General features: G+C 43.0%; 1 protein-coding gene and 1 pseudogene across 2 annotated transcripts in view; one reads left to right on the top strand and one right to left on the bottom strand.

Annotated features, from left to right (window-relative positions):
• The window catches only part of LOC147727331 (uncharacterized), a 1,245,320-nt gene that overhangs the window by 1,096,410 nt on the left and 122,439 nt on the right, over positions 1–26,471 (top strand). For both annotated transcript variants that reach the window (XM_086961416.1, XM_086961415.1), the window contains one exon: positions 24,134–24,258. In XM_086961416.1, the coding sequence (XP_086817542.1) occupies positions 24,134–24,258 (125 nt within the window). The remainder of the gene's footprint in view (positions 1–24,133; positions 24,259–26,471) is intronic.
• LOC147727332 (uncharacterized) lies at positions 18,357–19,307 on the bottom strand (annotated as a pseudogene).

Genomic DNA, 26,471 nt, shown 5'->3' with positions numbered 1-26,471 from the left:
ACAAGACTTCACAACAACACAGTATCCTTCAGCCAATGGCAAGTGAGCTTCTTCAGAAATCCCTGTGCAGAGCCCTTGACAACAGCGGCCACTGCGGCCAATGACAAGTGAGCTTCTGCAGAATTCCCTGTGCAAAGCCCTCGACAACAGTGGCCGTGCTGTCCGGCCCGTTCCTTCCGTCCTCCATGCCTTGACATGTCCTGTTTATGTTTGGAGACGTTCCCAGTGCAGGGAAGGGAAAGGCAGGGCCAACATCTGCCCCGCCGCAGTTATGGCGGGGCGCATCGGCCCCCACCCGCCCCGGGTCCCCTGGTGACCCGGAAGTGATTGACTCACTTCCGGGTCACGAAGGGAACAAAGGCCAGGCCGGTTAGATACGGCCTGGCCTGACGTGAGGTAAAGAGAATGCCGGCATTGTCTCAAGGAACTGTGTTACTATCAGTTAAGTGAAAGCCGAGCGGTCATTGCGCTCGCACTGCTTGGGATAAAAATGTCACCTTTCCGATGTCTTTAGAGCTGCTGTGTGGCCTAGGGAAGACTCTCAAAAGCTGTGATTTTGGGAAAAACTCTTAATTTCCCCATGCCTAAGAAAAATGAATGTGTCCTCTGGTAACGTAACTGGTGCTATGTAAGGCAATCTGAGACCCGATTCGGTTCGGGTCAGGTTTGTGCTATAAAGGCAGGTCACATGGGTACAGTGGGGGCGAAGGGCACCCTGGCAACGCTACCGTCCCTGCTCAGTGATAGCAAAGGGGGGGGGCGGCAAACAGCGGCTGTGAGCCCAGTGTAGCACAGCTCACCGAGGCAGGGATAGTTAATGCATTCATAGGTAGGGTTCAAGTCCCTCCGTGCCCTTAACTTTCACCCCCTAACAATCTCACTTTAAAAGGGCGGGGCATGTATCGTGATGGCTAACTCCTTTTCCTTCGTATTTGCAGACATCTGCTTAGTTCACACTAGACTCCTGCTCTTCAGTTCACCAGCTCTGTGTTGTGTACTTGGATGGGGGAGGATCCAAGGTTTTCAACTAGCTCCTAATTGGGCTGGTTAGCATCTCCATTGACGTCTGAGGGGATTCAAAGCACTGTGCTGCTCTCAAATATTACTGAGTTTTCAGGGTTCTTTCTTTTAAACTCTTTTCCCGATACTAAAGAATATATATGCTAATGGGGAATTTCATATAGAATGTATTATGCCTTGCGGAGACAGTGCCTGTCTCCGTTGTGGCGCGCCCGCCGCATCATGGTGACGTGATGGGGGCGCGCCACAACAGCCATTGCGGGTAGCGGTTGTCTGACGTGCAGCCATAGTTAATATGTTCGGACCCGTACACATTTTATATCTACAGATTTATGAGCTCAGTAGTTAGCAGCCTACATTCTTCAATACTGAAGCATCTGCAATAGTCTCTGTCAGACACACCCGCCTTCCACCTGTTGGTGTGTTCCGGGTGGAGCCCTGGGCATCTGTTAAGCTAGGGCTAGTGGTGTACAGCACACAGCAACAGAACATTCCATTGACGTAACCACGCCGTAAAGGACGTGGATGTGTCTTCTGTTGCGCGGTCTAGCTGTGTGGTTTTAATTACATACCATTAGATGTTACGGGAGGTGCGCACATATGGTGTGACCAACAAACAAGGGCGTATCTTCGAAAGGCGGGAAATAGTGTTTGAACTTCATGGGCATTCTTGTGCAGTCGTGGGGTGCAAAGTAGTGTTTGCTTTTAAAGTATAGGCACCTGTTGTAAAGTTCTCTCAGAAATCGGTATGGGGAGAGTGCGAGAAGGATTTAAGAACTCACACCACGACCCTTTCTAGACACTTTCTGTATTGCACTGTGATCTGTACGGTACTTACTACCCTGAAGATATGCTGAAAATCTTTGCGGTGGGTGGTACGCTACACAGTGGAGTCCATTATAAATGGTTTAGGTAGCTCATGTGATGGAGAATTTAGTCGTCCTGTTTTCAGGAAGTGTACTGCTGTTTGTTGTGCTAAATGCAGATGATATATATTGGTGCTGGTTGCTAAGAGACTGAGTAAGGGTGGTCCCAATTGTTATGTCATAAGCCGGAGAGCAGTGCGTCGGCTTAGAATCTGCAAACAGGTTTATTTTCACAAGGGTTCACGTGGTTCAGCGTTTTTAAAAGCACTTTACCATATGTGGGCTGTGTTGGAAAGAGGCCAAATGCCCGCGTCCTCTTGATCTTTTTATGGAAAGTGAAGGACCTTTAATCTTAAATGTGACATTCACAGGCCTATTTTAAGCAGAGCTGCTTTTCATAGGAAAGTTCTTATTTCCTGGAATTTTTTATGAGGATCCACTCTTCTTGTCAGAAGGGTGCCGGAAAGTAACATGTCATTGTACATCCTGCTGTTCATTAAAGCAGGAGCTTGGCCTACTGCTTGGTATTGGCCACATGATGTGGTTTAACCAAGTCCATGGACACTAACCTGTTCTTCTTTTTTCCAGCAAGGGGCTGTAGTAATACTGGTATTGATCCATGGATTGCTTGGACAGGTACTGGTTGTCTGTAAGAAGGCCCAAATTCCTTCTTGTCCACAATATTCTCTCTAACTAGACCCCCAAGCTTAGGAATCCAGACAGGCCTTGCTGGGATGGTTAGTTTTTCTTCAGTGGTGATTGGCTTCAGGAACACGCTGCTTTGTTTTGTTCTTATTTCATTTAAGTCCTGTAAAACAGCCGAACGGTCTTTGATATCAAATGGTTTTTGATCTACCACTGAAGTCTGACAATCGAGGTCCAGTCCTAACATTCTGGTCCCCAGAAGGACTTCATATGGAGTGATACCCCTAGAGAACTTCTAAGACTACGTTGGACACTTATTGGATGTTTGACCCACCCGTCACCCTAGCTTAATACCCTAGCTGTTATAGATTGCTTTAGGTCCCGTTTTTTTCTCTCCACAACCAAATTTTGCTCAGGATGGAATAGACTAGAGTACCGCAATGCAACGCCCAAACTGGCCATGGCCTCCTTGTAAGCTCGAGAGCTAAACGCAGGACCCTGGTCATAATGTTGCATGCAGACTGTGTATGTGCCGATAAAGACTCGCAAATCTTTTATAACAATTCGAGCGTCAGCCGAGCGCTGAGGCCATATCCAAATGAACCTTGAGCACAAATCCACTGCGACCATAATATATTTGTAGTTACCATCCCTCTGTAAGGGACCACAGTGGTCTAAGTAAACGCAGGCTAATGGTTTATCTGAAATCAACAGGGGTGTCTGCACAGGACGTTTCACAGTAGAGACTTTCATCTTTTGGCATATTTCATATTCCAAAATATAGTTTCTGGTTTGCTTCCTCATGCGCGGCCACCAGTATCTCTGTTTTAATAATGACACTGTGGCGGAAACACCTGCATGTGCAGAGGCAAGCCCCTCATGTGCTGCTAAGATTAGTCCTAATCTATGTTCCATGTTTGGAATTACTCTATCCCCCACTCCAGGGATTCGAGCAAATGGAACATTGTTCACATCAGTTATATACAAGTATTTGAGTGGAAACCCTTTTGATAAAGTTTTACCACTGTTTTTGCTTGAAGCATTGACAGGTAGCACTATTTCGCTGTCTATTTTAGTTTTTGAACGAGTGATTGCAGCTACGGAAGCCATTTGCACAGCTGCCTTCGCAGCTTCATCAGCCAATGAATTCCCTTCAACGTGAACGCCATCACGTTGATGACTCAGCATATGTATCACGTGAGTGTTTTGTAGTCCTTGTCATAACTGAACTACTTGTTCCCAAAGCAACCTATGCTTGATTGTGCCACCTTTTGCATCTTTGTAACCGTTTTGAAGCCAGTTTTGCAAGTATTCATTGTAAGATTGAACACAATAACACGAATCGCATATTATGAGTGTGGGGAATTCTTGATCTGTATTTTCAAGTGCCATTTTGAATGTTTGTAGTTCAGCTCGCTGAGCTGTACAGTCTCCTAGAGATTGAGTTTTAGTGACCATTAGTCGGAATTTGCCATCGCGCAGCGACCTTTAACGATCGCACACGCCGCACTATTGGCTTGTTTACCCCCCATCGCAGGTTGAGCGGATCCGTCAGTATAAATTATACATTCATACTGTTCAAGAAGCAGAATTTCAGTAGGCAGAGGAAATTCTTGTTTGTATTGTAGAAATGCTTGTGTCTTCAAATAGGTGTCAAAAACGTATTTAAGGTCTGTTGCAGCAAGAGAATTAACCCATTGTTTCCATCTCGGATGTAAAGCTTTAGCATTAGGAATGCTCACTTTTGTCACTGCCTCTATGGCAGGTACAGGTGTAACAACCTTAATGCGCTTACCCTGTGTGAGGGCTCTCTCTTTTGCTACTGCAGTTTGTACACTGTTAGTATTTGTTGCAGTGAATTTCATTTCTCTTTGTGTATACAAATGTGATTTGCATGCAATTGGTACTTTTTCACCTTTGTTAAATGTTAAGTATGTGTATCTGCATTGTTCTGGAATGATTCGGATCACTATGTTGCGTACGTTTACGCGTGTTTGCAAATGGTTAGTTGCTAACATGTCTGTTTGCAGTGAACACAAAATTTCTGTGCGTTTTTGTGTCCAATTTACTGTTTTAAAATCAGGTTTGATTAGTTCGTCAGTTTAACCCTTTCTGCGTAGTTTATTATGTAAGTTCTTCCGAAATTCAGGAAACCTAGAATCAACTGTAGGTTTTTCAGCATTTTTGAAGGTTGGAGCAGGGCAAATTTCTTTAGAAAGTTGTCTGCCAGGCTTTTGCCTTCACTTGAGAATTCGTATCCTAAGAACAGGACGTTTAAATGGGCAATTCTAGATTTTTTTAAAATTGAATTTATAACCCTCAAAGGCGAATCAAGTATAATGGTATTCACCCTGTTCAAGTGCCTATCCAAGTCATCATCCGTCAGATGGATGTCATCCACATATGATAATCGTTCATCATCAAAAGTTTGTAGGAACTTTGTTACTCTTGTTGAAAATAATCCAGGACTATTCTTGAATCCTTGAGGGAGAAGACAGAAGTGACGCTGTGTCCCCATAATTGAGAAAGCGGTCAAATACCTACTTTCTGGTGCAATGTTTTGACAGAAGAAACCTTTAGAAATATCCAATGTGGTTTTATATTTTTTACGCACAATGTTATTGATCAGTGCTGTACTGTGTGAATTTTTGTACAGCAAGGGCCAGATGTAGGTCACCCAATACCGGTCAGTAACGGCCGAAATTAAAGAATTTCATCAGTTACCGACCGGTATTGGGCTTTTTAGATGTAGGTGGCATTTTCGTAGGATTCGGTATTTTAACCGAATCGGTAATTTAAGGATTCGGTAAAATACCAAATTCTTAACATACCGATTTGGTAAATTACCGAATCCAGTATGTAGGGAGCGCTCAAGTTAGTGCATTCCTCAGTTAAGGATTCGTTATTTACCACCAACTACAAGTTGGTGGTAAATAATGAAAACCTTTGAAAAAGCATTTCTTTTGCTTTTCCAACAGTGCCATGTTGCAGACATACATGCCCTTAGGGCATGTATGTCTGCAACATGTGCACCCATACACAATTGAAGGGTGCAACAGGTTGTCAAAGTGACACCCTGCCACCCTTCAATGTTTTCCCCCTTTTACCGATTTGGTAAATGACATTCATTCCTATGGGCCTCCAGCCCCATAGGAATGAACGGCAATTACCGAATCGGTAAATACCGATTCGGTAAATACCGATTTGGTAAATACCAAAATTTACAGATTCAGTAAAATTTACCAAAAAATTACCTACATACTATTTACCTATTCTTAAATACCAAATCGGTATGATTCTGTATTTAAGAATAGGTAAATAGTATTTATCTACATCTGGCCCCAAATGTTTCACAACTAGAATTTAGATGTCTGTAATCCAAAACTAGACGATATGTATTGTCTGGTTTTGAGACAGGAAACAAAGAATTGTACATTGACGAGGTGCATGTTTCAATCACCCCTTGGTATTCAAGTTGATCAAAGATCTGACCTGTTTTTTAGCTTCTTGCTTAACTGGGTACTGCCTTTGCGCAGTTGGTTGATTTTTTTAGTTGAATTTTATTGCGAGGGGAGTCCTAATACCATCCTAAATGATTTTTGTATAATGCTGGAGCCTGGGCTACTGCCCATTTTCCGGCATAAGTATATTTTAAATGAATTTGAATGTGATTAGAGAAGGCTGGCATAATGATGTATTCGCCATGTGGGCTCTCCATGACAAATGATGCTGGCCAGTCTTGTTCAGCTAGAAGAATGTCATAACCCAAGTCACTCCCAAAAGAGTGCTCTTATCTTTCTAGGTATGTCTCTCTCCATTCGGAGTGTTATTTTATATCATTTATGTGGAGAACTAACCCTGGTATCTGCAGTTTCAACTTGAATGAATTAATTCAAGTCCACTGTCTCCAGATGATCCTTCAAGTTCTTGTGAGCTATGGTGACTTCTGCTGCTCTGTCCTACATTGTCTGAGCCCATTCCCTGTTCTTGAGTTGTGTCCTCAAGATCCTCGGCATGTCTGATTTCTAGGTCCAGGGAAGACATGCATTTGTCACTCTGAGTGGGACGAGTATGCTCAGACGGGAGTCCCGTGTTCTCCATGCCACTGGAATCAAGCTATCCTGGCTGATGACGACTGATAGCCAGAAACCGGTTCTAGGATGCTTGATTCCGGTCCAGGGAAGACATGGCTTGACAGTTCGTGCTGGACTGTTCCTATGAGGCACATGGTCAAGAATGATTTGCATATGGCTTTTTCTGAACTGGGGTGGTGGATGAGCAAAATAGCAATGGATTAAACCCAGATCTGAGACTGGGGGTGAAAGTTTTGCCATTGTGCAACATTCCATCCATCAATTGTTGTTTTTGCATTTGTCACCCCGAGTGGGACGGGTATGCTCAGACATGAGTCCTGTGCTCTCCATGCCACTGGAATCAAGCTATCCTGGCTGATGACGGCTGATAGCCAGAAACCGGTCCAGGGATGCTTGATCCCGGTCTAGGTAAGACATGGCTTGGCAGTTCGGGCTGGACTGTTCCCATGAGGCACAGGGCCAAGACTGATTTGCATATGCCCATGTCTGAACTGGGATGGTGTGGCGAGCAAAATAACGATGGATTAAACCCAGATCTGTGACTGGGGTGAATGTTTTGCCATTGTGCAACATTCCGTCCATCAATGGTTGTTTTTGCATTTGTCACCCCGAGTGGGACGGGTATGCTCAGACATGAGTCCCGTGCTCTTCATGCCACTGGAATCAAGCTATCCTGGCTGATGACGGCTGATAGCCAGAAACCGGTCCTAGGAAGTTTGATTCCAGTGCAGGGAAGACATGGCTTGGGAGTTCGGGCTGGACTGTTCCCACGAGGCACAGTGTCAAGACTGATTTGCATATGGCCATATCTGAACTGGGGTGGTGTGGTGAGCCAAATAACGATGGATTAAACCCAGATCTGTGACTGGGGTCGAATGTTTTGCCATTGTGCAACATTCCGTCCATCAATTGTTGTTTTTGCATTTGTCACCCCGACTGGGACGGGTATGCTCCGACGTGAGTCTCGTGCTCTCCATGCCACTAGAATCAAGCTATCCTGGCTGATGACGGCTGATAGCCAGAAACCGGTCCTAGGATGCTTGATTCCGGTCCAGGGAAGACATGGCTTGGCAGTTCGGGCTGGACTGTTCCCATGAGGCACAGGGTCAAGACTGATTTGCATATGGCCATGTCTGAACTGGGGTGCTGTGGTGAGCAAAATAACAATGGATTAAACCCAGATCTGTGACTGGGGGTGAATGTTTTGCCATTGCTCAACATTCCGTCCAATAATTGTTGTTTTTGCATTTGTCACCCCGAGTGGGACGGGTATGCTCAGATGTGAATCCCGTGCTCTGCATGCCACTGGAATCAAGCTATCCTGGCTGATGACGGCTGATAGCCAAAAATGGGTCCTAGGATGCTTGATTCCGGTCCAGGGAAGACAATGCTTGGCAGTTCGGGCTGGACTGTTCCCATGAGGCACAGGGTCAAGACTGATTTGTGTATGGCCATGTCTGAACTGGGGTGGTGTGGTGAGCAAAATAACGATGGATTAAACCCAGATCTGTGACTGGGGGTGAATGTTTTGCCATTGTGCAACATTAAGTCCATCAATTGTTGTTTTTGATTTCTAGACCTGCTACCTTCTTTTTGGTGAATTGAGGTTTCTTGTTTTTCTGAATGTGTTGATTGTCTTTGGACTTCACGCATTCTTCTTTGGTTTCTGACCGTCCTCTTATTTTCGATTTCTGTGACGAAGTCTGAAAGGTACGAGAGGAAGGTGTATCAGTATCTTCATATCTATCTGGTTTTCTCAAATCATCCCTATTCCTGAGGTTATACCTCTTTTCAGAGGGCTCCATTTGGGGAGACCTACCTCTGGATTGAGAACGCTTCTCTTTAGAATTTTGTTTGCTAATCTCCCAGTTCCTTTTAGAAGGAGTGGGAGTGTTTTTAGAAAAGACCTTTTCAGGATTTTCAGTCAGTTGAGGTTTAACTGGTTTCCCACCCAGACTGTCTCTGCCTAATTCTTCAGAGGTTTTTTTCGATTATTCTGGCTAGTTCTTGCTCAGTTACATCAAATTCCCTTAATTTCTGGCGGATCGCCACAGATGTTGCTTCACCTTTAATATTAGCTAATACTATTGCTGAGACCTGTTTGAAATCTTTCAGTAGTTTCATACGCAAATTTAAAGCTGGCTCTGCCCCATATTAATTTTAATTTTTTTTCAGGACGTCAGGTATTACCGCCATAGACTGCACACCATGTGTTTTAGTGTAGAGAGCAGCGAAGACTGTACCCCAAGTTTTGCAGTCCTACAGATGTGGTGTGATCCCCATCAGTAAACAGATTGTTAAAATTCTGTGTTTCTCATGTGCACTAGTATTAGGAAATACTGCTTGGATTTGAGACATTTTTTTAGCTATCCACAATGGAATTTGTTCCCGTTTTGCAGGTAACTTACCAATGACTGAGTGCAAAGTCTGTGGTGTAATTTTTAGTGTATTCCCCTGGTGATAGCTTTGTTGTGGAATAACTATGGTAGGTTGGACTGTGAGAGTCCGCATGACATATTGAACCAATTGTCTGTAGATTTTGATTAGCTCTTTGAGTTGAGATAGTAGTTCCACACCTGTCATGTTATTAATGTCAGGATGTGGTGTATAGCCAGCTAAAACTGGCCATATGGCTCCTGGTCTACCTAGTGGACCGAGCCTGGTGATGTGATTTAAATGTTTTAGGGCGCCTTTAAACCAGAGCTCATGCTCCTGGTATGTTAGTGGAATTTCTATATCCTTAAAAGGAATATACTCATCCAGTGGTTCATCTTCTTAGGAGAAGTGAAACACATTTGTTATTGGATTCGCTTCAAGGAAAACTATCCATGAATAGAATACCTCTGTCTTATGATATTCATGTGCCTCTATCACAAAAACTGCCCTACCACCTCTCAATGATAGGCCGTGTTTTATAGATTTTATAGTGATGGCTTTCCTTAAATTTAGAGGAATGCTTAAAGCATCCTTGTCGGTTTCTTGGAAACTTGTAACGTTGAAAGCTGGTCCGGGGCTTCCGCCTGCAGCTCCATTGGCCCCGGGATTATCTTTGTTGCCCATTTTGTTGACTGAAAGTTTGCAGAGCATGTTTCAAGGAAACAAGGATAAGGTGCACAATATTTTGGACCACTGTATCCTTCAACGTTGAACAAACCAAAAACTAATATATAGGATTTTCGTCCTACTCAGCTATGGCGGATATTATCCCTTACCCACTCCAGACGTCTATTGGAGTTTTATGAGTAGGGGGTCTCTGAGGAAATAACCACTGACTTACTTTAGTATCTAGCATTACATTAATGCCTTACCAAACATTGGGCACCATGTAGTGTAGTTCCTATATTCCCAATAGGCTCTGCACATTGGAATAATAGAAGATCCTATAGATTTGACATAGGACTGAGGTCAGTATGTCTCTATCGAAAATACTAAATTTAATTGTGAGTGCCAACTAGCTGAGAGGTCACTAGAAACTTTCTTGAATACTCAAGAAGGGATTAGATTCTGACAACCGCATAAATATGACAACTTTGTTTCCCTAGGACTGGAACAAATATCTTCAGAGTCGTGGAAACAATAGATAACTATTTTACTCAGTCAATCGTGCATGCTTCGTTTCTACAGAGTTGCAGAGAAATAGAGAATCAGGCGTTTTCAATAAAAGGGTTTATTGAACAATCTTCTTTCTCATGCAAGAGAGGTGAACTGCTACAATCGTTAGACAGAATGCAAAGTATAATGCGTACAGCGAGAATAGTTTTATAAAATAATACTGTAATAGCATTGTCTAGTGCTATGACATATAAAAATACATACATAAATAACACAGGCTAAAATACTCAACTAGTGCTTCTAAATTACGCCTACCCCAATGTACCTAACCTAGGTGTAGTACTAGGGAAAAATAAGTATGGTCTTTAGCATAGGTTTAGTTTTTGTCAAGAACTGCCAAAGGTTTCTCAAGGTTCTAATCAGCTCCATACCCTAGAATGGAAGAGGTTGGTATCTCTGTCTCAGACTCGATTTCCTAACACCCCACAAAAGGAGTCAGAAACACTGGAGCTGGATTCCCGGCAGGAGGATGTCAGCTGCTGTTTAGTCCGTCAGCTGGAGAGTCTGCTTCCTTCGGCACTTGCTGTAGCGAGCTGCGTCAGGCAGGTAGGTAGTCGAACTGCGCCGAACCACAGAGTGCTTTGCCATAGCAAGTGAAGGTATATTTATACCTTGAAGGTGTTTAGGAATGCCATCTTTGACGTAAAGTCGGGCATATGAACGTCATGGGTGAACCTCTAAGGAATAGATGCTCATGCATAATAATGAGTTTCTTGGAAAAATCAATATCCAGGCTGGGGCAAGTCTCTTCTGCTTAAGAGTCTGGTTTTCCAAGAAATCGTTGTGACGTTGATGAACGGATGGAAGTAGCCATGCCTTTATTTGGGTAGCATGGGCTATGCCTACATAAGGGCTTGATTTCTATGCCTATATACGGGCAATGCAAATTGTACCTATATAAGGGCATGAATCTGCAAAGTTCATTCAAAATCTAAAACGACATACAACACGTCCTCTGGGATTACCAAGGACATAGTCAGGTATAACTCAACATAATATATCACACAAAACTGCCCTGGAAAGCGCAAAGAACATATGGGAATCTGTCCGGAAAACTAAAACACCAATTTCTGTGGTAAATGTTAAACCCATTAGTAGGGGCAAACTGAAATGTACGGCCAGTCCACTGTCCAAAATTGCTGATCCCCCTAATATTAGTAGTTGTGCAATTACTAGTACTAGAACAATGCATACGCCTCTGAGAAGAGGGAGCATGGTTGTGAAAAACAGCAAAGTGGTTGGCATTGTAATCTCAGAAGAAACATATATTTTATGAGTCTTTCTCTGTCATCGCTGTATCTTTATGTGAATAGTATTGACATCAGTGCTAGCATGCTCTCTGCTTCTTATAGCTAGAAGCAGGAGTGGTGCGTCCATTGGGGCGTTGCCGCCCCACCCGTAGCTGCTCCCTCTGCGTCTCTGAATTTAAGTAAGCTCTCAGTTTACTTAAGTTCAGAGACATGAGGAAGAACTGACAATAATGTCAGTCAGCATGACGTCGGACCTCCCACCCCTTCAGAGTCTGAAGGTGGTGGGCGGTCCGGCATCATGTTGACTGAAATGCATTGTCAGTCAGAAGTCACCAGGGGCATGCAGCAGCACAAGTGCGCATCAGTTGGGACGGAGGGCGAATTTTTGTGCCGTCCCAGTCCTGCGCACTTGTGCCTGCTCTGTCTTGCGCATGCCCATTAGGAGAGCGAGGGTTGATCAAAGGCTCAAACCTTGGTCTCCTAATGGGCAGGCAGGCGGAGAGTAACCATGCCCTCATTCAATCCTAATGCTGCTGGCAGCGCCAGGATTGGCTGAGAGGGGTTGCCACTTGCCAGCAGTGATGCGAGTGTAGGCGCCAACGAACGGACCCGAGGCGGCGCGGACCTGCTCAGGTAGGATTCTTATTTTATTTTAAATCTCCCCTCACCCCCGTGCGACCCCCCCCCCCACACGACACTTCACCCCCCACAACACCCCACCCCGCGACTGTCTCTAACTATGTTTGTCTTCAGTTTATATTTGGACATCCCGCGGGCTAAAGAAAGTTGTTTTGGAAAATTTACAGCCCTTTTCTACAACGAGCCATGGGAACTCGGCATTCCACAGTTAAACCTGTCTCCGGGTGCTCCCTGCTTGGGAAAGGGGGGCGGGTCAGGGTTCGAGCAACAGGGCGGCTCTTGGTGTTGAAGGGCAATAGTTAGACCGGTGACAGCCAGGCCTCACAACGCTCCTGTTGCCCCAGGATAATACTCTGAGGGGGGTCTCAGTTCCAGAGCCAACCCTATTCTTGGTACCAAGGGTAGTGTTACTCAGTACCTATAGCCAGATGTCCATACACCTCTCGTCATCATAGGACAATACTCGGGGTTGCTTGACTTACAGGGTGCAACAACAATCAGGACAGTTTCAGCAGCAAAGAACAGACCTCAGGCCAGTTCTTCATATGGAAACAAGGTTTGCAACTGTGAGTCACAGATGGAGCTAGAAGTGAAAGCAGCACAGGGGTTTCCTTCAGTATCGAGTTAAAAAAAATCAGGTGGGATGATTCCTTCCACTTCGCTCGAGCCTCGGAAGAGACTTAGAGATGTGTAATTTATGGTCCCATATGTAATTTTCAATAAAGGGGTCTCGCAGATATGAAGGTGCTTTCACTCAACAACATACGTGCCTCTTTAGACCCTCTTCCAAAACAGCTGCTGCTGCCTCATAAACAAACCTCATGAGGGTGAAGGTGCAAACTGCTCAGGGGGGGGCGAGGGACAGTGCTCAGTGGGAGCCTCCTACCTCAATACCGTAGGAGGTCAGTGAGTGCACACAGGCTGGGAGGGGAAAGGGAGCTTGTAAGCCACAGACTGCAAACCCGATCACCTATGCGCGCATGTGTGTGTGTGGGTGTGCATGTGTGCATGTGTGTGTGTGTGATTTCACCTTCTGTGGCATCACTCAGTGTAAGCCTCAGACATCAATCCCACATAAAGACAATGAGGGTGGTGCAGCACTCACCCAGAAATATCACCAACCCAGGGTCCAGGTCACTCCGATGGGGCCCATAACACCGAAGTACAACACACCTAGTCTCACACACACACTTTACCCCAGACCCTTGCAAATATATATACACAAAATGGGTTGAGTGTATTCTTTCCGATGACACGATACCTCTAAGCACAGATTTTTAACACCAACATTTGTTTTCATCAATAATCCTTCTAAACTAATCTATGCATCAATTTGGTCGATGGACCAATTAGTTGAGTAAGTTGATGGTGATTGTCAAGACCAGCTTAACCTCACTACAACAATACATTTATTTGCATAAATAATTGACTCTCAAGAATCACAAACACCTGAAATCATTTAAAAGATTTTATGTAATTAATTTGCATAAAAGAAAATTAGCATTTATTCTGTCATTATTAATTCTCACTAAGCATTGCTATTTATTCAGGAAATAAATCAAGAAAAGTGTTTAATAAAAATCGTGAAGAGAAAATTCAGGTTCACATTAATTGCATTATTCTCTAAAATAAAACATTAAACCTTGGTCATGTAACTGAAAGTGAAATTCTTCATGAAAAGATCAGACAAACCATTGTTAACATGCATTTCATTCTAAAGATTTTTACACTAAAACCTGCCTACCCAGCATCTCTAAAACCCCAACTATACTTACTAAACCAAGCTCCTCGGACGCAGTCTTTCACCCAGACTTAGTGTCCCGCCACGAATCTCCAACCTACAGGGGTTTACCAGTGAGAAATCTGGCATAGTTTCAGGCTGCCAGCATCTCTGCAAACAGCTGCAGTGCAAAGAGCATCTCCCTCTGCGATCAGCTCCAATGACATTAAACCCCAATTTTGCTCTGATATTTATACTGAATTTTCTGGCTCTCTACCCTCAAATGTCTCAAGTCTTGTTGTTTTCTTTTCTCTGATTGGTCATGAGATTGCAATAATTAGCTTTCAGGATGTTCGTTAATTGACAATGTATTTGTAAATTTTCAGGATATCCATGAATAACTTGCTGATTAAAAAGACTGACAGGTACAAATTCAACTGTCCATGCGTTTCTCAAACTTCCAGGATGTCCGTGAACAACTTTGTTTGCAAACTGATAAATACACGTTTAACAGTTCCTGTTCCTCGTCAGGCCTTTTTAAATGTTCATTTTCAGTGATTCAGCTGTTTCCACATGGTCATTTTTGAAAGGCACTATGCTTTTGTCCTTGGCAGACATTCAGCTGTTCTCGTGGTTATCACTTTGGCCCGCAGCCACTTCACCAATCACCAGCATTCATATCAAGTGTCCTCGAATCATAGTTAGCAGAGGTTGCAAAGTGTTCTCAGTGAAGACAGAGCATGGACGAATTTCTTTCAGCAAAATTATTTAAGCTTTTTGTACTGCGCAGAACCGGGAAAAACAAAGCCATTTTGGAATTGGCAACCCACCAAAACTACGATAAACAGAAAAAGAAAATGTAAATACACAGAATACATGTGTTTTCTGTCCCCCAACCACCAGTGCTAATATTTACCCTTTAAAACTGTTACCTAGCGGAAAAGCATCACACTGCAAGCCATTAAAAATAAAGCAGAAAAGCAACATGCAAATGCACAATGCACATTATAACACAGACATGCATTATTACACCACTTAAATGCAGAAACGAAATTAAACATGCGATTTACATCACTAATTAATATGTTAATTAAACCTGTTAGTGCAAAGCATTTCCCACATGTAATGTTAATGTTAATGTTGTTAATGTTAGGGGGAGTTTTATATAGCACTCTGCTACTCCGAGGAGTGTCCCGGCGCTTTCAAAACCCTCGGCGGTACAGATGGTAGAGGCAGAGCGGGGCATCTACTGAACAACGAGCAGAGTTTTAAAGTCCTTCCTGAAAGCTAGCAAGTTGCCATTGGATCTCAAAGACAGAGGTAGGGTGTTCCACAGCTGTGGAGCCAGACGTCTAAACGAACGTCCCCCACACCGGGCACGCCGAATCGCTGGAACAGCTGCCAAGGCCAAGGTGGAAGACCTAAGCGATCTCGATGGCTGATAAAACGCCATCCGCTTTCGGATGTACGCAGCTCCTGTGCCATGAAGTGCTTTAAAGGCCACAGTAAGCACTTTGAACACAACGCGCCTTCTAATTGGGAGCCAGTGGAGGATTTTAAGAAGGTCACTAGCACTGGCTCTCCGATTGAGGCCAAAAATGGCATGCGCGGCAGAGTTTTGGACAATTTGCATGCCCGTTAGGAGAAAATCCGGAAGGCCAAGATACAACACATTGGCATAGTCCAGGCGTGAGCCTAATAATGCCTGCACAGTGACTTTTCTGTGCTCCAGCGAGAGTAGGGGCCGAAATTTCCTGGTCATTTTGCGGAGACCAGAACATTTGCCCACTAGTCCTAACACCTGAGGTTTCAGAGAGAGGCAGTTATCGACCTGTACTCCAAGATTTTTGGCGACCGCATAGTCGCTGGCGGGGGGAAACATCGCCGCAGGCCACCAGGACTTCCACCTCGGATCGGGAGGGCAACCAAAAACAACACCTCCGATTTGTCGGAGTTGCACATGAGACTGTTCTGCTGAAACCAGTCGAATACAGCCTCTAGACAGCCTCTGATGATCTCGCCATCAAAATCGGAGCCTCTATAACACGAGAATAGGAGCTGGGTGTCATCAGCGTACGACACGATCTAAGCTGCATGAGCCTCTGCCAGTGCCGCCAGGGGGGCCATATAGATATTAAAAAGAGTAGGGCTCAAAATTGAGCCCTGGGGAACTCCCACCTCTAATGGCGGCATCATGGCAGAGAACGGGGGAGCCCAGACCGTTTGTTGGCGGTCAGCTAAAAAAGACTCAAACCAACTATACACCGACCCCCTTAGACCAATCTCCCAGAGTCTAGAAAGGAGACGGCCATGGGGGACGGTGTCAAAGGCCGCCGAGAGGTCCAGCATCACCAGCAGCACTTTGCCCCCGGAGTTCATGGTTTCTTTGATGGCCTCCGTGACTTCAAGCAAAGCTGTCTCTGTACTCATGTTGGAACGGAAGCCCGACTGTGACTGGTGTCAGATGTTATGTGTCTCGAGAAAACTGCCAAGAGTTAGTTTTCGCCAAAGCAGGCAGAAGAGAAATAGGTCTGTAGTTAGTATGTGCCGTGGGATCCAGATTAGGCTTTTTTAAAAGTGGCAGTATGAGAGCCTGTTTCCAGGACTGGGGAACCACCCCTGTGCTAAGAGAGAGATTAAGCACCGGATTGACTAAGAGGTTGATCACATGAGCAACCTTTGCTAAAATTTTGGCGGGACAGGGGTCAAGAGGGGAGCCTGATTTAAGTTTAGAAAGGAGGTCCAAAGAGGCCTGCATAGTTAAAGGCGGGAAGTCCACAAGGGAAGGCCCCTCAGCGACTGAAGATAGTAAGGGTGGGGACGCTCCCTGGGCTATGGTCACATCCGCATCAGAAGAGGAGGCCTGAATAGATATGATTTTATTTGCAAAAAAGTTGTCTAGCTCATTAACCCAGAGCTCAGAATGCAAGCTTCTGGGAGTACACCAGGAAGGAGAGATAAAATCCTTCACTATCAGAAAAATTTCTTTGCAAGAGTTAGTGGCTTCCTCAATTCTTGTTGCAAAGTAGGACTTTTTTTCTGTGATGATGTCAAGGTGATATTCCTTCATAGATTCTCTATAAGTTTACTTAGATAAAGAATCATAATGCCTACACCAGATTCTCTCTGCTTTTTTGCAATGCCGCCGTTTCTCAGCCAAAGCTGAAGAAAACCAGGGGGCAGATGCTCTGGGAGAATTAGTGCGATCAGCACGAAGGGGGGCTAAGTCCTCAAATTGTTGAAGAAGCCAAGTCTGCAAGTGCCTAAGATCGGTTTCTAGGGCGCCAGTCAACAGGCACGTGTGAGAAAGTAAGGCCTGCGCTAGCAGGTCTGGAGAGACGCGATGGAAGGCTCTACTGTTCTGAGCCGTGCGGGCCAGGCCACTAGAACATGCTTTGTTTGCAAGAGTGATCTGAAAGTCCACTAAGAAGTGGTCCGACCAAAGGACTGGTACAGGAGTGGAGATGTCGATCGGGATGGTAGAAAACACTTGGTCCAGTGTATGACCCTTGACATGTGTAGGGGCCGAAAGATAGGGAATGAGTCTCACAGAGGCAGTAGTATCACTCAGCTTAATGCTGTCTGTTGTATCCATAATATCCATGTGGATATTAAAATCGCCTAAAATTAAGCAGTGCTGTGATTTTACACAAAGAGCAGAGATTACTGAGTGGAGCTCCTCATGGAAAGAGCCCATAGGGCCAGGAGGTCTATAGACCAAGAGCCCCGAGCACGACTGGTGTGGCGACAGGGAAAGAGAGAATCCCAAAGTTTTGCAACCCAAGATGTCATCAGTGTCTATAATAGAGCATGCATATCGCTTGTCCACTACCAAGGCCACCCCACTGCCCCTGCCACCGCCCCTGCGTAATGTGTGTGTTTTGGTTAATACACAGCAATCAAAATTAATATATTACTTTGTTATAGGGGTGATTGATCTGAATGAGGTACACACAAAATCTTCTGTATCTCGCTCCATCAATTCCATCCTTTGATGATCACAAATCCTGAATACCTTGAACGATTTGTGAATCATCACCAAAGACCCAAGACCACCAATATTTTCCACTAAATTTTATTTGATCAGACACTTCTCAATAATTTTTGTTAGTTCAGCAAATTCTTTCTCATTTCCCTTGTTCTCAACAAAAATGTTATCTTTAGTTCTTAATCTAAAATGTACTTATCCCTATGAAGTGCAATTCTATCTACTGGTGGCAACTATTGGTACATTGGTGACAGTCTTATTAGGAGAAAAAAAATGATGCAACATAAACACATCCTATACTTAAAGCAAAACATGTTATATTTACTATGGTATTTAAGTTATCCTATAAATCTAATCTACTAAATATGTACTGTCTCTACAAAGTGTGTTTCCACACTTGAATGACTTTCATTCCTTTGCCCCTTCTTTTATTTTAACTACTTACAAATTGTTCATCAAAAATCGTCTTTGCCTTGTGTGCTAAAACCCAGAAATGTTTTCTGTGACACTGTTATGGTCACTTCAAGTAATCCCTGAATTCATGTGCAAATCATCCCTATCTATAGGTTCACAGTCTTTGTTTTGATTTTCCTGATCATCCTTGCCTCCTCTAGTGTCAGATAAGATAACTCTCAGTACTTCTGAATTTTCTTCTTCCTTGACCACCTCTCGTACAGTCACTCCCAGATTTCCTGGCTATCTGCTTCCTCTTGTATATCAAGAAGGGCCATATATGTCCATTCCAGTGACTTGTACTTCAGATTTGGTCTCTGTGACTGTTGTCTTAGTTCTGTAGTACTTTCCAAATCGTTTTCAAGTGAAAAATCATTAAGTTTTACACCATGTTGTTCACTCTCACAGTCTGTTGGTCTTAAATCACCAGTTTTACTGTCTGTTTCTCTTGTGTTACCAGCTTCTGGTTGCTTAGCACCTGATTCTGAACATGTATCCAAAATCTGCAGTCTATTGCTCAGTGGTTGATCAGGTATATGTGCTTTTCTCATTGCCTGTCCCATTAGTACCTTGTACAGATTTAAATCTGTCCATCTATCATTTGTATTTCTCAGGGTCACTAGAACTAGGGACAAAACATCTAGCCAGTTCAAGACAGTGGAATCACACATTTTTGCTAATTTGATTTTCATTGTGCCATTTACCTGTTCACCTATTCCAGAAGCTTCTGGACAATAGGCACAATACAGTTTCTTTTTAGTGCTCAGTTTTTCACAAATCAGACTGATAACTTTGTTGGCAAGTTCAGTTTCCCTATGTGTGCGCCTGTCCACAATACATGTGTGCAAAATGGGTAAACATATTGTTGGGCATAACAGCTCTTTCATCTTGGTAGGCCCAAACATCATTCTCTTCTTTTTCTGTGCAACCTTCCCTTACCCATGTTTCCTTTTCCTCATCACTTGTCTGATCCTGCACTTTCCTCACTTCTTCCCATGTTTCTACTGTGTTAGTAAGCATGTGATATTGAGAAAAAGTGTCTTTATTTACCCATGTCTGAATCAAAGAACAATCTTGTTTTGTGCAATATTTTGCCGATTCATCTGCAAACCAATTCCCTCTGGTAATGTAGTCAGTTTCACGTTTGTGAGCAGCAGGACCTGCTAATGATCCCCTATCAGCTATTCGTTTTTTCTTCTTTCTCCACCTGCTTCTCCATTTTTCAACTTTCTTTCTTTTTCTCAGCAATTCTTTAATGTTAGCTTTTCTTCCAGCTTTGTTTACTTTTTCTATGCCCTTCTCTGTAAAGTTTGATCTATATGGTTTTTGCAAATCCCTACATTTGGAAATTTCTACTCCTGTTTCACTGGTAGCTTCTTCAAGATTTTCCTGCAAATCCTTACTTTTCAAGGCATTGCTTCTACTCATAAGGAGTATCTCTTTATCCTGGTGACATTTTAATCTGTTCATACTTACCTTTCCAGAATGTGATTTCCCCATGTCTACCTTTAATTCTGCAATATCTATCTGTTGGCATTCTGCATCTTTTCTATAGCCACCTTGTACCCATTCTCCCAATTCCTCATTTTTCAAACCCAAAGAGGCTTCATTTACTCTTTCTCTAGGTTTCGCTCCCTGCAACGATCCAGTCTGTTTTTCAGCTAGGATCTCAGTTCCATTCGCGTAAGTCAGAGCTTTTGTCAGATCTGTCATTGTATCTAATTCGTACACACTAGGCAGTTTATTCCTGACACTTTCAGATAATAACTCTTTTAAGATCTGGTTTTACCTCATTTAACGGTATGGTCAGTGAATGTTCTTCCTCTACCTCACTTTTACAAATAGAAATTACAGAATCTATATTCATTGGGACTGTTAAAGCTTCCACATTCATGGGCAGTTCTTTTAAACTTCCAGACAATTCTCGTGTTTTGACTGCTAATTCATTTTCTTCTTCTTTATTATTTGACCTATTTATCACTTGTCTTTCTTGCCAACTACTCATTGGAAGGAGATCTGACTTTTTTACTGTACTATTAATTTGAACAGGTTCCTGTTTATTTATTGCATTACTCTATGGGGACTGGAACAGTTTGGAAACCTTTTGTAATTTCTGCTGGCAGTACCTTTGGCACCACTGTTGCAAGCTCCCCTTGATATGGAGGTGATCTGTTATTCAGAATGTCATCTAGCAATTCATCTTTTGTGTCACTGTTTCTACAGTCTAAAATTTGAACATGCTTCTCTTCCTCTTTCTTTTTATCTCCTTTAGATCCTCCCATACTTCTGACAGGAAACAAATCATTTGGTATATCTACCTGCTCCCATCTACATATTTTGCCCTCAATATTCTCATTCTGATATTTATCCTAACCTAAAACATAACCTCTTCCTGATCTTTGTTGTTCTCTCTTATACACCTCAACTTCCCATTTCATTAACACTTCAAATTGTTCAGGTCTAGGTGTAGGCTTAAATTTCATCATTGTTTCTCTCAAATTCCGCAAAACCTCTATGGTAAAAGAACCTTCTGGAGGAAATGCAAGCTCACCATCACCTTTTGTGTATTGCACCCAATGCTCGACCCACAAACAAGTGAGACAGCCATATTTCACCAGCATTCACATCAAGCGGCCTCCAATCATAGTTAGCTGAGGTTGCAAAGTGTTCTCAGTGAAGACAGAGCATGGATGAGTTTCTTTCAGCAAAATGATTTAAGCTTTTTGTACTGCGCAGAACCGGGAAAAACGAAGCCATTTTGGAATTGGCAACCCACCAAAACTTTGATAAACAGAAAAAGAAAATGTAAATACACAGAATATATGTGTTTTCTGTCCCCCCAACCACCAGTGCTAATATTTACCCTTTAAAACTGTTACCTAGCAGAAAAGCATCACACTGCAAGCCATTAAAAATAAAGCAGAAAAGCAACATTCAAATGCACAATGCAAATTATAACACAGACATGCATTATTACACCACTTAAATGCAGAAACTAGATTAAACATGCGTTTTACATCACTAATTAATATGTTAACTAAACCTGTTAGTGCAAAGCATTTCCCACATGTAATGTGTGTGTTTTGGTTAATACACAGCAATCAAAATTAATATATTACTTTGTTATAGGGGTGATTGATCTGAATGAGGTACACACAAAATCTTCTGTATCTCGCTCCATCAAGGGTACAGCCTCGGGAGTTGGTGCTTGTGAAGAGAATGATGCAAACGTAATCACCTGTGTGTATGTGTTTGAATGTGTCTCCGTGTATGTATGTATGTGTGTATAGAAAAGAATCACGTGTGTGTGTGTGTTTGTAAAATAATCATGTGTGTGTGTGTTTGATCTCATTTTCTGTAGCATTACTCAGTGTGAGCCTCAGGCCTTAATCCCACAGGAGGTCAATGAGGACACAGGCTGGGGTGGGGTGGCTTGTAAGGCACAGGCTCCAAACTCAATCATCTCTCCGTGTGTGCATGTGTGTGTCTGTGTGTATGTACAAAAGAATCACAAATGTGTGTGTAAAAGAATCACACCTGTGTCTATGTGTGTGTGTACATGTGTATATATAACCTCTCCTTCTATTTGAGACATCACTCTCTGTTTGCCTCAGACCTACGGTGACGCAGCTTCCTGGATTTGGCATGACAGTCCTGTAAAGCACTTCAACACCTGTTCAAGGGTAGTTAGCGCTATATAAATGCAATTAAAAATTGATGAGTCTTAACTCAACTTACAGTGCCTGCAAATGTGTCTCAATATAGTACTGAGATATATGTATATCAACTTCCAAATAATACATTTCTACTTTTCAAATATACAAAACAATCCTGAAATTGTTGTGGCACAATAACTTTTAAAATCTCCTTAGCAGTTATTCATTTAAATCATCCACATCTCTGCACTAAGCGGAATTTAAACGTCAGCTTTTTGTCAGCATTATTCGCTATTATTGCACGTAGTAAACAAAGAGAGAGGGAAAGCAAAGCGAGACGGTAAGAGCTGGAGGTAAAGAAGAACGTGAGGACAAGACAGTAGGGGAGAGCAAAAAGGAGATGAGAGGGACAAGGGAAGAAGTGGGGTTGGGATAAGAAGGAGAAGGGAAGGGGTGACAGATAAACTGGAAGGAGAACATGTGTAAATAAAGGAGGTAGGGAGGAAGAAATGCACAAGGAAATAAGCAAAGAAATGGACAATGGTGGGAAAGAAGGGTGAAGGAAAGAAAAAGGTAAAGAGAAATAGATGGAGGAAGGGGGTGTAAATGAGAAAGTTGCGAAAGAAAAGGAACAGAAAGAGAAGGGAACTGGGAAACAAAAACAAAGAAGGGAGAAATAGAAGTAAGGGAAAGAGAGGGTAGTAAAGATGGGATGAAGAAAGTGAAGTCAAAGAAAGGGTAGTGAGAAAGAGATGGGACATTTGTGGTGGCAAGAAAGGAGGGAAGAAAGAAAAAGAGCAACTAAGAATGCAAGACAGAAAAATAAATCATCTGAATTAGAGCAATAGAGAAAGTAAATGAATCACATATGTAAATAAAGAAAAAGTCGGAAACAAATAAAAAAAATGTAGCATAGAAAGAGGATGCCAGGAGAGAAAAAGTAAAGGAACTGAGCTCTAGGTGATGAAATAGACAAATGGAAGTGAGGGTAAAAAGCACAAATAGAGACAGTGTTGAGGACAAAGGGAGAGGGGAAGAAAGAGTCAACAATAGGCTTAGGAAAAACCAACCATTCTGAGAGCACCTACAGGCACGATCCTTCACCTTGTACATCAGTTAGAAGGCCTTAAGTCTACCTACAACTGTTAACATATCACTACATCTTTGGGCGCACATAGTCTCAAGTGAAGGATCTTGACTGTAGGTGCTCTCAGAATGGGTGTTTTTTCCTAAGCCTATTGTTGACTGAACATTACGTGCTCTTGGCCATAGTACTTAGTGTGTATATCTTATCTTAAGCAGCATTTCACCACTCCTTGTTTTGGAATACCTTCTTCTCGATTTAAAGGTATTTTATGTATTCCTGGTATGGATGGCTCTAAACTAAATGGCCAAGAATTAGTTCTGGTGTTGGAATATGCAAAAGGTTCAGGTTTGTTCTGTGAACTGTGATGAGTTTTCAACTTCCAGAGAAAATATAGAGAGGACATGAGATGAGAGAACTCTCTTAAGGGCATACTTTTTGAGGAGGCCCTCTGCTTTTGATTGCAGTGGCTCAGTTTTTTGGTGATTCACAATTCCAATCATGGGTAAAACATGGCTTGTTGAACATAGATGAGATGTACTTGCAAATGTTTGGATTGCGAATTGCATTTCAGGTTTTCAATTTGACCAATCTTTTGACTTCTTACCAACAAAATAGGAGTGTCTTCCTGGTCGATGACAACACTGCTTTTTCTCTTATCTGTCTTGTATCAAGACCCTTCTGGACTATGGTGTGAAAGAAAGTTTGAATTAGCAGCTACCTATGTTATATGACATCTCTTTATTAATGTAATAACTGCACTTTCACAATTGCTTCATTAACCTTCCTGCTTTCTCAAATTTGCTTGAAAATGCACCATTTGTCCACTCTTTTTTCAACCCCCCATAGGTTGTTCGGGCTCGCGAGCAACTCTCGCTCGCTGCGGTGCAGTATATCAATCATTTTACGCCTCACCACTTTCAAATGTCACCAGCCACCCCTGGCTAGAAGTATTTAAAAAGTAACAACTACCTTAGTAATAGAGCATAGTTAAATTAGGGTATGCCAGTACCACATGCATTTTTCATACCCATAATTACGTTAGGTAAAATCACATGCATTTATCATTATGCAAAGTTTGCAAACGACTACGTATTTTCTTTCAGTTGATGCAGTGGCAGCAGCAGCCTTTTTAAAATTCGAAGATAACAAAACTGCAGTTGCTTTACTTTTTCGAAGCGAAAATGCATGGGTACAGCTGTGTTACCACAAAAATGAGCTACTGATCGAGGTAAGTTAAAAATCTATGTTTTATATTGCCTGGGTGGTCTTCCCAAATATTTCTCTCCTGTGAAGACAATACTATACAAACGATGATGTCATCAGTAGTACATGTCACATTTGATGAATTTGCCACAGTTATACGTCACGCCCAGTGACATCATCAGAAAGATACTCTACACTTTAGGAAATAAGGTCACCGCAAAGTTAAATTCAGTTTCTGGAACAATACTTAGGGGCAGATTTACTATGATTTTGCATCGGGGTTGTGTCACTTTTGCGGTGCAGCCCTGATGCAAAATCATGTTTTGCCAATTACTAAGCTATGCAAAGCCACATGGCGTGGTTTAGTAAAAGCAAAGTAATGCAATTCAACCATTGGTACTGCCTTGGGCATGAGTGTTTCCATGCATCCACCCTTAGATATTCATGCATTCCCAGATTTACTAAAGCTCGTACATCTGGGAATGCGTCAAAAATCTATGCCTCACTGAAGCAGGTGTAACAAGGAGAAAGATCTTTATTTCTCTTACTTTTTGCAGCACCCATAAAAAGAGGAATAAGCCTCAAAGGATAGTTTTGTGTAGGCAAGCAAAAGCAATCCTACCTGTAACATAGGCACCGTGCACCACAGTGCAAGAGTGCCGGCATTGGTGCTAGGCAGTACGCAGTGCTCCAGCGCTATGAGACAGCAGAAATGCATCATATCTTAGTGGATATTATATGTCTGCTGTCTCCCTCATACGCAATGCACTGCAGCAACTTTGCATTCTTCTCTGCATTGTGAGAAATGCTGGGGTGGCCTCTTTAATAGGGTTTTAAAAATGCCACCCCCCCTGTATCTGGAATGGAACCCATATTAACTGTAAAATGAAGGGTTCTTTTTCTAGCCGCACCGCAAATGCTGTGCTCTTTTTTCAACCACGGATGCCTCTCTGTGACAGCATGGAAGGGGCTGCATGGACTGCAGGCTGGGCAGGGAATCAGAAGCTTGAATTGAAGGGCACATGTCAGGTTGGAAAAGTGCCTTTCTCCGACCAGCCTGATATGCGCACTTCAGGGCTCTCCCTACCTGCTTAACGTTGGTTCGCCTGCCCAAGTCAATCTAGGCGCTTCTGTTAAGCTGTTTATTTACATAAAAAAAGCAAGGGACCAGTGTCTGGATTGGCTCAGAAGTAGGAGGAGGAGACAGGAGCAAGCCTTTAGTTCCCCAACAGAAGAAGCAGCATAGACGTGGGAGCATGACAGAGCATATCCAATCACTGTGTGGCTCTATTTTGAAGCCATGCAGTGATTGGCCATTTTCCATCTGTCCCTTGCTCTCTTCCCTTCATGCCCAGCACCAGCCCCAGGAATGGATTGCACACAATGGAGTGTAAGAGAGGAAATGGTTACTGTTGTCCTCATTGGACGGCTCACAAGCGTGTGGGCTTGGAGAGGAGGCCTATACCTTTCTAGGATTTCTGCTTTGAATCCAATGTACTATCCTTTAGCGGTGTCACTCACGAAAGAAAATACATTAAAACAAAAAACTGGCCTTCAGGCTCGGGGTACACATTAGACAAGTTCACATATTTCTTCATTTTGTTTTAACAGAGTTTTATGTAGCGTGAACTTGACTCTAAGGTATCTGGTATCAGAGCACTTTACACAAGCACCAGTTACATTACATGAGGACACATTTATTTTTGTTAGGCATGGGGAGATTAAGTGATTTGCGCAGAATCACAGGATGTTGTGCGTCCTTGCCGAGTCTCGAACGCAGTTCCCCAGATTTGAGGTCGACCGCCCTAGCCGTTAGGCCAATAATGCTGCTGGGTAGTGACTGAGAAGATGTGAGGCAGTTTAAAGAGCAGTTTCAGGGACCTGCTCCGATTTGCCATCAAAAGTAACAAAAGAAAAAAGGACACTTGTTACACCTTCTAACCTTAGGTTAAAGGATGAAGAGTACCCTCAAAAACTCAATGCAATTGGAAGTGCGGTATATATGTTTCATCCGCCCCGCATTGTAGTTATGGCAGTTATCATAGGGTTATCTTCTGTGCGTAAACTGCCAGCCTCAACCCGAGCAACCTCTGGGTTATTTGGTGCAGTGTCCAGAGATATGAGGGTTTCCCCACTATACACAGTGCAAAAGAAAATGAGAAAAAAGTGATGTGCAAAAATTGGTTTAAAAAGGGGAAATTACCCCGGAGGTTTATTAAGGGGTATATTTCCACTGTT

The sequence above is a fragment of the Lissotriton vulgaris genome, chromosome 3_1 (assembly GCF_964263255.1).
Source record: "Lissotriton vulgaris chromosome 3_1, aLisVul1.2, whole genome shotgun sequence".
NCBI lineage: Eukaryota > Metazoa > Chordata > Amphibia > Caudata > Salamandridae > Lissotriton > Lissotriton vulgaris.
The sequence above is the reverse complement of the archived record's forward strand: the minus strand, read 5'-3'. Positions and strand labels throughout refer to the sequence as shown.